This window comes from Microtus oregoni, unplaced genomic scaffold (genome assembly GCF_018167655.1).
Source record: "Microtus oregoni isolate MIOR12 unplaced genomic scaffold, Mior012 000015F_ref0000493, whole genome shotgun sequence".
NCBI classification, from domain to species: Eukaryota; Metazoa; Chordata; class Mammalia; order Rodentia; family Cricetidae; genus Microtus; species Microtus oregoni.
The window spans coordinates 15,021,600-15,033,078 of NW_024543074.1; the positions used below are offsets into that span (position 1 = coordinate 15,021,600).

The 11,479-nt window shown below is 43.2% G+C and overlaps 1 protein-coding gene across 2 annotated transcripts; it reads left to right on the top strand.

Annotated features, from left to right (window-relative positions):
• The first annotated feature begins 4,627 nt into the window (after positions 1 to 4,627).
• On the top strand, positions 4,628 to 6,167 carry LOC121456864 (C-C motif chemokine 4-like). Of its 2 annotated transcripts, none has more exons than XM_041665366.1 (3): positions 4,628 to 4,703; positions 5,407 to 5,521; positions 6,061 to 6,167. In XM_041665366.1, exons 1-3 carry the CDS (start codon positions 4,628 to 4,630, stop codon positions 6,146 to 6,148), a joined length of 279 nt encoding a protein of 92 aa, XP_041521300.1. In that variant the 3' UTR covers positions 6,149 to 6,167. The 2 variants fall into 2 exon arrangements, with proteins under 2 accessions (XP_041521300.1, XP_041521301.1); XM_041665367.1 differs by having other exon boundaries at positions 6,076 to 6,148.
• Positions 6,168 to 11,479: the final 5,312 nt, after the last annotated feature.

An 11,479-nucleotide genomic window follows, 5' to 3' on the forward strand; every position in this document is an offset into this window, starting at 1 on the left:
GTTAAGTGCTAACTGCAATTACTATCATTTACTTGGTTTTTGTAAATTCCAAGTTTTTTAATTAAAAATAATTTTAATTATTTGAATTGACTAATAACTGGAACACAGACTTTACATGTTTACAGGCACCCTATACTATTTTAATGTGAATTACTGTATGATTCCAAACCAGGGTCTGTATATCCGTTGCGTAATTTCTTGGTGGTGAAAACATTCATGATCTTTCTCCTTACTCTGTTGAAATATACAGTACATTACCATTGTATATACCTACCCTACTCTGTCATAGGACATAATAAATACAGCTCACTTGTAAGCACTCATTTTTTTCCTGAACAACCAACACCCACTCTCTGGCTAGCTAGGAGTTCTCAGCTCAATTTAGAGAAAGGTTCAAAACAATCGAATGGATGGACCTACGTGTGTATTAATGCATTAAACACAATGTTAGGGCTTCTGATCATGGGATTCCGCATGTTCATTAATACTCTATTTCAGGAGTGACTCAGTCTTTGGTAACTCTGCAGAATATGAACCAACAATGGGAAGACAGGCATGCTGGTGTAAGAAAGAACATAAGTGCTAACGGCTAGGTACATAACGATACAGAATTTTAAGTCTTAAGTAATAAATTTTAAACCTTAAATTTTAAGGTTCATGCCTTCCTATAGTTTGTAAAAGTTTTACAACCACCATACATACTTTTGGTAAAAGAAAAACAACTTTTTTAAAAAAAAATCACACTTTGCATTTTTATCTTATTCCTTCTTTGCCAACTTGGCATATGTATACATCGATATACCCATAATCCACCCTAATCCCCCCTGTACCTATGATGATCCCTTAATACGCCCTCTCCCTCTTCTCTCCACTCTTCTCTCTCCTCCCATCTCTTCCTCTCTGTCCTCCCTATTCTCTTCTCTCCCTCCCCACCTCCGCTCCCTCTCTCTGTTACTCACTGAGCCGACTGCTGCCTGCCTGCTCACATTTTGACTGCTTTGTTGGCTTGACCTTGAGCAGATCTTGTACAGCCTGTCATAATTGCTGTGAGTTCAGGGGTACAACAGCCAAGATAGCATCCCATCGCATTCCTCCCCACCCTCCCACCCTCCCACAGTACCCCTCTCCACCATCCCACCACACCTTTTCCCACCTTCCCACCGCACTCCTCCTCCCCACCAGACCTCTCCATACCCTCCCACCACACCAAAACCACTATCCCACCACACCCCTCCCAGCCCTCCCACCGCACTCCTCCCTGCCCTCCCACTGCACCCCACTACACCCTCCCACTACACTCCTCCTCACCCTGTCTCTTATATTTTTGCTGTCCCTCTTCGGAGCCTCACATTTTTGGAACCCCTCTCAACACTTCGCAACCACCATTTATAGTGGCATTTCAATCCTATTTTAATAAATTGAGACTGCCTAAAGATCTGCGATAGAACAGTCCCACTGGTCAGCCATCCAGATCAGGTTATGGTAACACACACCTTATATCCAGTAGCCATCCTAGTTGCCATAGAAATTGGAAGTGCATGTCTTTAATCCCAGTGCTAGAGAGGAATATAAAATGGGGAGTAGGGAGATAGCTCTCAGACATAGTCTCCTCTTGAGATTCCTGGAGGCAAGATCACTATTTCAGACTGAGGGCAAAATAAGAGCTAGTGACTGGCTGTTTTGCTTTTAAGATATTCAGGTTAAACCCCAATTTCTGACCCTGAGTGTTTATTAATCGTGATTCATACATTTAAAATAGACACCTCCAAAACTGACACAGCCCCTGTCACATAGTAGGTGCTCAGTCCTCTAACACTGAAAAAGCCCCTACACATAGTAGGTGGTCAGTCCTCCAACACTGACACAGCCCCTGACACATAGTAGGTGCTCTGTAAAGCTTTGCCAGACTGTTGTCTTGTCTCAGGAGAATAGGAAGAGGGCAGAAACACATGTACAAGCATCAAAGGCAGTGACTTCCTAAGAAAGGCTGAGAGTTTCCCGAGTCCACCCAAGCTAGAGAGACTGGCAGCTTCTCTCAGGAACTGTACACCCTGCAAATCATTGCCCTCTACTCTAGACAGCCGAGGAGAAGGCTGTGGCTGGGGACTAAGGCCTGGTGGCCAGGGTCTGGCAGTAGCTGATGGGCTACTACAGCTAGTCCCTCGGCTACAGATGCCGCTCTGAACCTGCACTGTATGTAACCATCTATGTTCTCCTCCTCCCACAATTCAATGTCTGCTCCCATTTCCCCAAAGTGACTTAGATACCACACGGGCAATATCAATTCTTGGTTTACTATCTTTCGAAAAAGGCTCTGTGCCATAGCTCACCGTGCTCTCCCCTCTCAGCATTTGCCCTCTAGGAATACCCTAGATCCAAGCATGCACCCACTTTGGGTTCCCAGTGCTCAGTGGTCTCCTTAAAAGTCCTAACCATCACATTGTTCAGAGGAGAACCAAGCTATCCACATGGACATTTCCTGTTTCCTCCATGGATCTTGGATCTCTCCCAAGAGTCTACTGCCCTCTGGTACCCTATTATGACAGGTATAATAGGGTACCAGAGGGCCCTATTACGGCCCTCTGGTACCCTATTATGACAGTCATAATACCCAAGTACCCACTTTCTGAGAGTTAGCAACCACTGGAAGAAAGGACCAGCGTGGAGTCAGACTGTGGATGGTCTCTGCCCCACACCACTGGTTTAAGGGAGTCCTCCACATGCCCTGGTGTTTCTGCAATATGAAAGCAATGTGATAAAGTCTGAGACACACTCAATTCTAACCTTCTGGAATAGTCTTTGCCTTCTCTGAGGATGCCCTGCTTACAATGAGATCCATAGACCAATTGTCAATTCATATCTGCCATCCTCCTGTGCCCCAGATCAGATGGCTCGGCAGCCTCTAAGTGGAACAGAGATGAACACGCTGTCTGATGTAGGTGGAGGCTCCTCCTTAACCTGACGAGTTTCAGCCTTCTTCAGCACTCTATCTTTACATGAATGGTAGCCTTCATCCTCAGACTCCCTGATGCCTTGTTACCACCGCTCTTGCCCTCCTTATTTTCCACCCCAGGGGACGGTTGTTTCTGTCACTGTCCAGGCATCAACAGGCTAGGTCTCCCTGAGGAAATGATGAGACTGTATTCCAGGGTCTCTGTCCTGACAAACAGCAGACAAGGAGGATGTCGCCTGAATTGAAATGCCATGGAAAATGAAGTCCATGCAGACCAAGAGGCCAAGACCCAAACCCTTGATGTGTGACCACGAAGCTGCATCAACCCTGAACGGTCCTGAGAAAGACCAGCTTCTATGCTGTCGGTGAACACAGAACACACGACCAGGGACTTAGGTGACAAGGCTGAGGACAGAAAGAACAGCAGAGACAGGTAAGAAGAGGAACAGTGAGGTAGGAGAAGCTTGTACTTTGTGAAATGACCAATAGGACCCCAGGATTCTGCTCTGCCCCTTCCAACTTTTAACTGGAAACACCCGGGAGGTCTGGCTCCTTACTTGATTATGTTCTGTCTCTGAGGGAGCCTGTTGCACTGTGAGGACTGGGGCAAGTAGGCGAGTCGGGGTAATGGAGCAAAAGGTGAACAAGACTGGATCCTTCATGCAGTTTTCCTCATTTGCCCTACTTTGATTCTGACCCCCTCCCCCGCAGCCTTAGTAGGCTGGATCTCCTTCACAGGTCCCCACAGGCTAGGAACATGAGGCATTTCCTAGGGACTGGCTAAAAAATGGCTGTATGCTTAGGTGGGCTACACATTCTGTTGGCAGGATATACGCATCACTAGGTATCAATCCTTATTTGTGTACTAGAACATTCTTTATCTGGGACTCCCAAACTTGGTATCTTTTTCTGCCTCTCTTATCATTGCAATAAAATATCCCTCTTCCTCTCCCTCTCCTTCTCCCTCTTTCTCCCCCTCCCCCTCCCCCTGTCTTTCTCCCTCTCCCTGTCCCTCTTCCTGTCCCTGTCCCTCTCCCTCTCCCTCACCCCCCCCCCTTTCTCTGTCTCTCACCTAAACCAATCCTTCTGAATGCTGTTGATCAGATGATATTTATGTGTGTTGAATAGTCTGGAATCGTCAGTGTCTTTTGTCTGTGCTCACACCCTCTATTTGTTCTAGAGATTCCAGACAACCTGGAAATGCTGCCATAAAGGCTCCACTGTCTGAATACACCCACCACTGAGTGCAGTGAGTTTTTATTCACAAGCCCTTGCTAGCAAGTGTGAACACTGCATCCTTCCTCTGGGGTTCTGTCTCTCACACACACCCATCTCAGTCACCCTCTTTGGTGTACCACTTCCCCCTCCAGCGTGCACCCCACTTCTCTGCTCCAGCTCACTCCTTTCTCTTCCGTGATGTCACTGCTGGGAGAAGACAAACAGGAAGGAACTCTTCACTTTTGGCCAACTCCAGTTTCCTTCTTGATGCCATGACAGCATCTTTATTCAGGAAATTCCATTTTCCTCCCTACACCCCCAACCTCTGTCCCAAGCCCCAGAGTCCCTATAAAGAGGGGTTTCCAACTCTAGACCAGCACAACACTCAGCCAGCTTCTGAAGCTTCTGGGCTCTGCAGTCTCAGCTCTGTACAGATCCCTCTTCTGCAGCAACACCATGAAGCTCTGTGCATATACCCTCTCTCTCCTCCTGTTTGTAGCTGCCTTCTGTGCTCCAGCACTCTCAGCACCAAGTAAGTTGATTTTCCCATTGCTGTTTTGAGAACCAGCAGGTTCAGTTTTCCAGCTGGGGAGAGCCCAACAGCGGGGTTTGGGCAGGGGGCAAAAGGGAGCTGGGAGGATTCCAGAGTCAGTCATTAAACATAGAGACTACCAAACATTACTACTTAAGCTCTTGTTTCCTTAAGATTTAACAGTCAAGCCAGGTGGTGGTTGTAGATGTCTTTAATCCCAGCACTCGGGGGTGGGGGGGCAGAGGTGGGTAAATCTCTGTGAGTTCGAGGTCAGCTGGGTCTACAAGAGCTAGTTAAAGGACAGGCTCCAAAGCTACAGAGAAACCCTGTCTGGAAAAAAAAATTTAAAAAAAAAGAAAGAAAGAAAAGGAATTAACAGCCAATAAGGGAAAATGGTGGGCTGAGGGCCAGGTATTGAATTGACTTTCTCTCTGGTTTAAGCTTGTCTGTCTCTTTGCCTTGATTTCCCCACCTGTAACATGAAGGAAATGAGATGTTCTGAGATGTTCTGAGACTCATTCCAGTTTCAATCTTCTAGAATTTTTCTCCGAGGATGGTCTTTTTAGAGTAAAAGTCCCACTCTGGGATAGTGCCACGCATTCAGGGCACCATGTTTCCAGCTCTAGTGATAGGGATGCTCAGTGAAGATTAGAATGGATAGCCCCAGGCACAAGTCTGACCTTACACTTGCTTTCTCTTCCAGTGGGCTCTGACCCTCCCACTTCCTGCTGCTTTTCTTACACCTCTTCGCAGCTCCCTCGCAAATTTGTGATAGACTACTATGAGACCAGCAGCCTCTGCTCCAAGCCAGCTGTGGTGTAAGTATCCACTGGGGTGAGGGCAAGACTCAAAAAGGGCCAGATGCAGGTGAAAGGACTATCGACCAGAAGGGATTCAGTTCTAAGTATCAAAGCTGTGCCAGAGAACAGCGAGGTTGTGATGTCCCTTTTTTAAGTTCTGATAATTGCTAGACGGTCATTATAATGGGGAAGGGGACACTCTTGAGGAGGATGATAATATCAAGAGGCTATGAAACCAGAAGCAATAAAAACGATGCATACTATATACGTAGAAAGGTAATTTCAAGGAGCAATGAAAAATTGGACGACCTAGTCATATTGATCCTAAAACTCATAGTTTCCTGATATAGGGAACCCCTGGGATCACAGCTACACACCCAGGGCTCAGAGTTACAGGAAGTCTAGACGGGTCAAGGTTATCCAGGAGGGATCCCATCTACTGTGGTTGCCCATAGAAACAATGCTCAAACAGAATGAGTTTCCTATCACAGGCAAAGGACAGTGGTAGATGTCCTCTAAGGTCCCATGGGATTCTCATCTGTCCTCTTCTTCTCCAGATTCCTGACCAGAAGGGGCAAACAAGTCTGTGCTGACCCCAGCCTGCCCTGGGTCAACGAGTACGTGAATGACTTGGAGATGAACTGAGCTGCAGGAAGAGTCGCGTCAGGGAGGGCTACTTCTTAATTTAAATATTCATAGACTGTTATTTTAGTTGATGTTATTTCTGCTATTTGTATTTAGTTGAAGGACATGTGTCTCCCATGGAGATGGTCCACCATCACTGTTTCTTTGCTATTGGATATGATCGTGTAATTGATTTCATACATTTTCATAATAAATCTTTTTTTTAAAATATCAATTGTGATTTTACATTGATTTTCATTTGGGTTGAAACTGCCTGGTGCTATTAGGGATAAAGTCCAGTTTGCAAAAGCAGTGAGAATGAGTAAATACTGAGACCTTAACGTGTTCCCTTGGCTCAATGCACTCTCTCAATGCATGTAATGAACCAAACTCAATGAGGAGACACAACTGTGACAGGAAGTGGCTAAAAGCCCCAAAACCTCCAGTGTTGTCTGTGTGACCAAGAACACATCAGATCCTTCCATATGCCCATAAGATACTGCATGTAGCCTGTCTCTAGAACCCATCTTCATGTATTTTGAGAGGAGTTTCAATATAATCATGCATCCTTGTGCACATGGGATTGTGTGTTACACCAGGAAACTTGTTTCTATACTGTGCTATACTTTTATTTGCCCAAAATAAAGGACCCTATATCAGACTCTAGAAGTTTGATCCAAGACGGGCTATTGAGTCATGTGGAACTCGATTTCCTTCCTTCCTCATTCAGATGACACTCTTCTGGTCTCCACACACAGTGTACATCATTTCCACTCCTCCCCCTCTCTAACTTCCCTCATGGTTCCCAACTCCCTCTCAAATTCACGGCCTTTCCTTCTCTTCTCAAATATGTTACCTGCTGCATCCATCTCGCATTGCTCTTACAAACATGTGTTTGGGGCAGAGCAGTTGGATTTGGATAACCCATTGGAAATTTATCCCCAAAGAAAACTGATTGTCCCTCTCTGACAGCTATTGCCTGCCTGTATTTTTTTTTATCTAGAGAGTGCGACTTTGTGAAATTTCCCCCATTCACCTTGAGCTGTGGACTGGTGCCTGTAGAGGCCTGGGTCCTAGTCCTTTGCTCGTACAGTCTTTAAAGCACACAAGCTCTGTTTCCATTTCTTCTGGTGATTGCTAATGATGGTAGCAAGAGGCATAAAGAAAAGGCAATAGTGGTTTTACCAGGGACGGGGCATCCAAGTTTCTTCCCATTTGCTATCAATTCTAAAGAAAAGTGTCATAATCACTAGTTTCATTAGAAACTATCTCCCAGGAAAGCCAGGAGTGGGGAGACCTACCTGTAATCCCAGCCCTCTCAAGCTGAGGCATCAGAACCAGAAGTTCATGGTCATCCTCAGCTACATCATTGGCTTGAGGCTAACCATGGGTATGTGAGACCCTGTCTCCCAAAACAATACACCTTGACTGTGTCCAGTCTCATCAGGACTTTCTTAACAGTCCATGTTCTTTATCTATTTACTGTTTCTGCTGGAAACCATCAGTCATCCACCCACCCCCATCACTCTCTCACTTTTTTGGAAGCCACCTTCGTACCTACGATTTAGTTTCTGAGAGCTGGAAGAGGAAGTGAAAACTGCCATGCTTTCAGCACGGGACACATTCTATTTCCAGTATAACATCACTAACTGCAGTGAGTCCTCGGTCATTCATGTAAAGTTTTGTTTTAAAATTTGAATGATGAGTTGCTGAGGAATTCCATCTGGACGGTTCCCCCTTTTGTCCTCTGGTCATTGGACTACCAGGCGTCCATGTTTTGGTGCTGAGGAGTTCATCTGGACGGGAACGGTTCCTGCTTCTACACTGAAGAGATGCACACAGAGTGTCAATCACAGCAAAGACTGGACCAAGACACCAGGCCTCTCCTGGCTCCATTTGAAGGAAGAGATGGGAAGGTGCCAATGCAAGAATTCCTCCAACAACCTGAAAGGCAACATGACACCACCAGAATCCAGAGATCCCGAAATAAGAAGAATTGTACACCCTACTCCAGAAGAATTAGAAGAAATCGACTCAAAAGTGAACTATATGAAAATAATAGAGGACCTTAAACAGGAGGTGAAAAACTGCCATAAACAATTAGAGATTACAAATAAAAAGGTAGAGGAAATGAATAAATCGCTCAAAGACAGGCAAGAAAACCAAGAGAAACAAGAAAAAGCAATCAAACCGGTTAGGGAAGCGGTTCAAGACTTGAAGAATGAAATGGAAGCAATGAAGAAAACACAAACCGAGGGAAGGATGGAGATGGAAAATCTGGGTAAACGAACAGGAACTACAGAGACAAGTACTAACAACAGATTACAAGAGATAGAAGAAAGAATGTCAGACACTGAAGATACCATAGAGAAAATAAACACACTGATCAAAGAAAACAGCAAAACCAACAAATTCTCATCACAAAACATTCAGGAAATCTGGGACACAATAAAAAGACCAAACCTAAGAATAATTGGGATAGAAGAAGAAGAAGAAGAAGAAGAAGAAGAAGAAGAAGAACAGCTCAAAGGTCCAGAAAGTATATTTAATAAAATTATAGAAGAAAATTTTCCCAGCCTAAAGATAGATATTCCTTTGAAGGTTCAAGAAGCATACAGAACACCGAATAGACTGGACCAAAAAAAAAAATCTCCTCGCCATATAATAATCAAAACACAAAACATACAGAATAAAGAAAGAATATTAAGAGCTGCAAAGGAAAAGGGTCAAGTTACTTATAAGGGTAAACCTATCAGACTTACACCTGACTTCTCTATGGAAACCATGAAAGCCAGAAGGTCCTGGATAGATGTACTTCAGAAACTAAGAGACCATGGTTGCAAGCACAGACTACTATACCCAGCAAGGATTCGTTCACTATAAATGGAGAAAACAAAATCTTCCAGGATAAAAACAAATTTAAACAATACGTAGCCACAAATCCAGCCTTACAGAAAGTAATAGAAGGAAAATCACAAACCAAGGAGTCCAACAATGACCACAATAACTCAAACATATAGAGACCCTTCACCAGCACAACTCAAAGAAGGGAAACACACAAACTCTACTACTAAAAAAGTGACCGGAGTTAACAACCACTGGTCATTAATATCACTTAATGTCAATGGACTCAACTCACCTATAAAAAGGCACAGGCTAAAAGATTGGATACAAAAACAGGATCCAACATTCTGCTGTTTACAAGAAACACACCTCAACCACAAAGACAGGCACCTACTCAGAGTAAAGGGCTGGGAAAAGGCTTATCAAGCAAATGGACCTAAGAAACAAGCAGGTGTGGCCATACTAATTTCTAACAAAGTTGACTTAAAACTTAAATCAATCAGAAAAGATAGAGAGGGACATTTTATACTCATAACAGGAACAATTCATCAGGATGAAGTCTCAATCCTGAATATCTATGCCCCTAATATAAAAGCACCCACGTACATAAAAGAAACATTACTAAAACTTAAGGCTGCCATCAAATGGCACACACTAATAGTAGGAGACTTCAACACTCCTCTCTCACCAAAGGACAGGTCAATCAGACAGAAACCTAACAGAGAAATAAGAGAATTAATGGAGGTAATGAATCAAATGGACTTAACAGACATCTATAGAACATTCCACCCAAATAGGAAAGAATATACCTTCTTCTCTGCAGCTCATGGAACCTTCTTGAAAATTGACCACATACTCGGAAACAAAGCAAACTTCCACAGTTATAAAAAAATATTAGTAACCTCCTGCATCTTATCAGACCACCATGGATTAAAGTTAGAATTCAACAACAATGCTACCCCCAGAAAGCCTACAAACCCATGGAAACTGAACAGTCAACTTCTGAACCACACCTGGATCAAGGAAGAAATAAAGAAAGAAATCAAAGTCTTCCTTGAATTCAATGAAAATAAAGAAACAACCTATTCAAACTTATGGGACACTATGAAAGCAGTCCTAAGAGGAAAGTTCATAGCACTAAGTGCCCACCTAAAGAAAACAGAGAAAGCACACATTGGAGACTTAACAGCCCACCTGAAAGCTCTAGAAAAAAAAAGAAGCAGACTCACCTAGGAGGAGTAGAAGACTGGAAATAATCAAACTGAGGGCGGAAATCAACAAAATAGAAACACAGAAAACAATCCAAAGAATCAATGAAACAAAACGCTGGTTCCTAGAGAAAATCAACAAAATTGATAAACCCCTATCCAAACTAATCAAATGGCAGAGAGAAAATATGCAAATTAATAAGATCAGAAATGAAAAGGGGGACATAACCACAGACACAGAGGAAATTCAGAGAATCATTAGATCTTACTACAAAAGCCTGTATGCCACAAAATGGGAAAATGTAAAAGAAATGGACACGTTTTTAGATAAATACCATATACCAAAGTTAAACCAGGACCAGGTGAACAATCTAAATAGACCTATTAGTCACGAAGAATTAGAAGCTGTCATCAAAAACCTCCCTACCAAAAAAAGCCCAGGACCAGATGGTTTCAATGTGGAATTCTACCAGAACTTCGAAGAAGAGCTAATACCTATACTCCTTAATGTATTTCACAATATAGAAACAGAACAGTCATTGCCAAATTCCTTTTATGAAGCTACAGTCACTCTGATACCAAAACCAGACAAAGACTCAACCAAAAAAGAGAATTACAGGCCAATCTCACTCATGAACATCGACGCAAAAATCCTCAACAAAATACTGGCAAACCGTATCCAAGAACACATTAGAAAAATTATCCATTATGATCAAGTAGGCTTCATCCCAGAGATGGAGGGCTGGTTCAACATACGAAAATCTATCAATGTAATCCATCATATAAATAAACTGAAAGAAAAAAATCATATGATCATTTCATTAGATGCTGAAAAAGCTTTTGACAAAATTCAACATCCCTTTATGATAAAAGTCTTGGAGAGATTAGGGATACAAGGGTCATACCTAAATATAATAAAAGCTATATACAGCAAACCGACAGCTAACATCAAACTAAACGGAGAGAAACTCAAAGCCATCCCACTGAAATCAGGAACACGGCAAGGCTGTCCACTCTCTCCATACCTCTTCAATATAGTGCTTGAAGTTTCAGCAATAGCAATAAGACAACATAAGGGGATCAAGGGGATTCGAATTGGGAAGGAAGAGGTTAAACTTTCATTATTTGCAGATGATATGATAGTGTACATAAGCGACCCCCAAAACTCCACCAAAGAACTTTTACAGCTGATAAACACCTTTAGTAATGTGGCAGGATACAAGATCAACTCCAAAAAATCAGTCGCCCTCCTATACACAAAGGATATGGAAGCAGAGAGGGAAATCAGAGAAGCATCACC